The 3,197-nt window shown below is 41.5% G+C and overlaps 1 protein-coding gene across 1 annotated transcript; it reads left to right on the forward strand.

Annotated features, from left to right (window-relative positions):
- Nucleotides 1-341: 341 nt before the first annotated feature.
- On the forward strand, nucleotides 342-1,511 carry LOC142204911 (C2 calcium-dependent domain-containing protein 4C-like). Its single transcript, XM_075276239.1, has one exon. It carries the CDS (start codon nucleotides 342-344, stop codon nucleotides 1,509-1,511), a length of 1,170 nt encoding a protein of 389 aa, XP_075132340.1.
- The last annotated feature ends 1,686 nt before the right edge of the window (nucleotides 1,512-3,197 follow it).

The following is a 3,197-nucleotide window of genomic DNA, read 5'->3' on the forward strand; positions in this document are numbered from 1 at the left end:
ACATAACCTACCCACCTCAGTGATCCCAAGCCACTGTATTTACAACACTTTCCACGTCCCCTTAGGTTCTCTAGTTCCTGGTATCTTTCAACATGAAAGAAATACTATTTGGCCATTTACTGGATGAGGTGGGTCACTGCTGCATCTAGTGACTGGTGAAGTGATTGTGTATCAAGAGTGAGCAGAAAGTATAGAACAGCAAGAAGTGTCGAAATGTGTAACAGTTTTTTTTTACCATAGTTGACTAATGATTTTGTTTTATATATATTACAGCACGTCCAGCCAAGTTTTCATCTGTGAATGTCGATGTAACTAAATTGATCCTGGCCATAAAAATCTATATGCTGACCATGGTGGGAAAAGAGATAGCCAGGCATTATCTTCCTACATTTACAAATGTCTTGACACCAGATAACATTCCTGAATTTTGTATACCTCCAAGACACCAAAGTCAAAAAGAGATGAGTCTAAATCCTCAGTACCAGTCCATTCCTGACCTCAGAACATCAGTGTTTGAAGCAGTAAAACCAATGTTATTTGATAGCCATACCATTCAAGTAGACAGCGTGGAAGACACTTTTGAGGAGGAAAATACTAATGCTGATCCCCAGTCACAAGCTGCTCTTTCATTGCCCCATCTTCCAAAAACACAGACCTGCTATGGTTTTTGTACCTTGCTAGAAAGCCCTAATACACGAAGAAAAGAATCTCTATTTCACAATGACCCTTCTAATCCCTCCATTCTGTTACCTCGATCTCGCTGTAGTACTATATCTTGTAGAGGAATTCCTTCATCAAATGGCTGCAGCACCCTAAAGTCACGACCTCTTAAACGTTCTGGAACGTTTGATAGTGACACAACATCATCTACTGACTCCTCTCCTTTTAGCTCTCCTCTGCTTCACAGATCTCTGCCAATGACGCTGTTAAAAGCCTTCAACCAGGACAATAAATTGTCCAGAGCCTTTAAGATGAGTTACAAGTCTTCTTCTCTGAGAAACAGTTCAGTTTCTACTGACGAGGATAGCTCAACTGACAGTAGTCCATGTGTCACCAGAAGACCATCCCAAGAGTGGTCATATCACTCTCCTGTGAATTCCAACACTGGTTTACTATTGTCTCCTGGGCAATTCCCCATTGACAATGCTGTAACTCTTGATACAGGAGGAATCTTAAGGCTGACCACTGAATATCGACCTGAAAACTTGAGACTCCGTATTCGTCTTGTCAGTGCAGAAGGATTGTACAAAGAGTCTGTAGATCCTAAAAACATCAGCTGCTACATCTCCATATCATTAGTACCAAGCAAAAATCAAAAGCAAAGAAGCACCCTGATCCGTGGAAGCCGTAACCCAATCTTCAATGAAGATTTCTTTTTTGAGAATCTGGAGCCTCAAGATCTTCTCCTGAAAACTCTGAAGATAAAAGTCATAAATAAGGGATATGGTGTAAGAAGAGAAAATGTTTTGGGGAGGAGCAAACTCCATCTTCTTAATGTTTTAGTGCTTTAACATTTTATTCTGTTTGCACTGAACTTCAGTAAACTATGTATAAAAATATATATCATGACTTTGCGTCTGCATATCATTCATATAGATATTAGGCTGGGTATTTCAGCTTTAAGATTTCTATTGATTAATTTGGCTAAATTATATTAAACAGTATGTCAGTCGCATGCAAGCCGTCCAAGCACATGACGAGGATAATGCTGTCAGGGAGAAACTCACTCCACTCACTCAATCTTGCACTCATCCTTCTCTCAGGTGGCAACTTGAGCATAAACTGCACCCTAACACAGACCACTCCAAATACACTCTGCCACCACCACTACTGACTCGACAGGCTTGATGGAAACTGCACTAATATACATACGTCTCTCCAACAGATTCAAAGACACTTCAAAAAGGTAATGGGTTCGTAGAGCAACACAAAGTAACCTTACATTTATCAATTTAATACCAAAAGGGTTCAGAACTTTATATACAAAGAAAAGCAAAATAACAAATAACACACAAGCAAACTTAAAAATATGAGGGGAAAAACAGAATAATACTTAAAGAGATTGTCTGGGCAAATCAATTATTTGTAAAATAGGCCGGGGAGGTGGAAAAGATTTTAAATAATCATATTCACCTGACCCTGGTGCTCTGTTGTCCTCCCAGTGTGGCCCTGCCCTTGGCAGCCTTTTTGCAGTGGAATTTCTTGCCTGCCGTGATGTCCCGGTTCTCTTCTGCTGAGGCTGCTGATTGGCCTCAGCCTTGATGTAACCGTTAAGTCAATCAGCGATCTCAGGAGGGGAACTGGGAATGTCACAGATGGTGATGTCCCCGCTTCCCTTCCTAAGGCCGCTGAGGTTGCTGATTGGTCATATGTAGAGATGAGCGAATATGCTTGATCGAATACCTCGGCCGCATAGCTCCCGGTGGCAGGGATGGTGGAAGGGGCAGTAAAAATTCAAAGCCCCAGAAGTGTTTTTGCACCGGGAGCTATGCAGCCGAGGTATTCGATCGAGCACATTTGCTCATCTCTAGTCATGTGCGGTGGGTAATTCCGCCATAAGGCAACCAACTCGGTGAGGCACTGGAGGACCGGGGAAGGGTGAGTATGATTTTTTTTTTAATTTAAATTTCACCCCCCCCCCCCCAGGTGATTAAAAAAAAATACTTAAGTCCATTTTTTCCTGGACAACCCCTTTAAGAGTCTTTGTTTCCAGGAAGCATGAAGGAGAAATATGGCCGACATCCAGCTCTGTTAGCTGACTTCCAGATGTGACATACTGATAAGGCAAACATGGTTTATTATGACCTGTGATTAGTCACACCTCCCTGCCAGGGTGCCCTCCTTCTCTTACTCACTGAGGAGGAGGATGAACAACTGATTTTAATCAAGAAAAGATGAATGTTCTGTCTTCACCTTGTAGAGCTGTGTCTCTGCCGTCCTTTGAAGTAAAGATGAAATTCCTGATACAACCCCCTTTCCCTATGGCTGCATGACCAAGAGGTTGTAAAACAATGAAAGCTGGCATCTGGTCCTGCATAGGCAGGAAAGAGTATATAGTATACAGACTGATAACACATGCATAAAAACTACATTCACTAAAAGATATATATATATATATATCCACTTTTCATAATTTGAAATTAATCTGTCAGCAGATTTGACCGTGCAACAGTAGGACCCAGAGAGCTATTACTATT

Source organism: Leptodactylus fuscus, chromosome 5, assembly GCF_031893055.1.
Source record: "Leptodactylus fuscus isolate aLepFus1 chromosome 5, aLepFus1.hap2, whole genome shotgun sequence".
NCBI lineage: Eukaryota > Metazoa > Chordata > Amphibia > Anura > Leptodactylidae > Leptodactylus > Leptodactylus fuscus.

Coding starts and splice junctions, on each gene's coding strand:
- LOC142204911 (XM_075276239.1), top strand. CDS start 342: ATGCTGACCATGGTGGGAAAAGAGATAGCCAGGCATTATCTTCCTACA.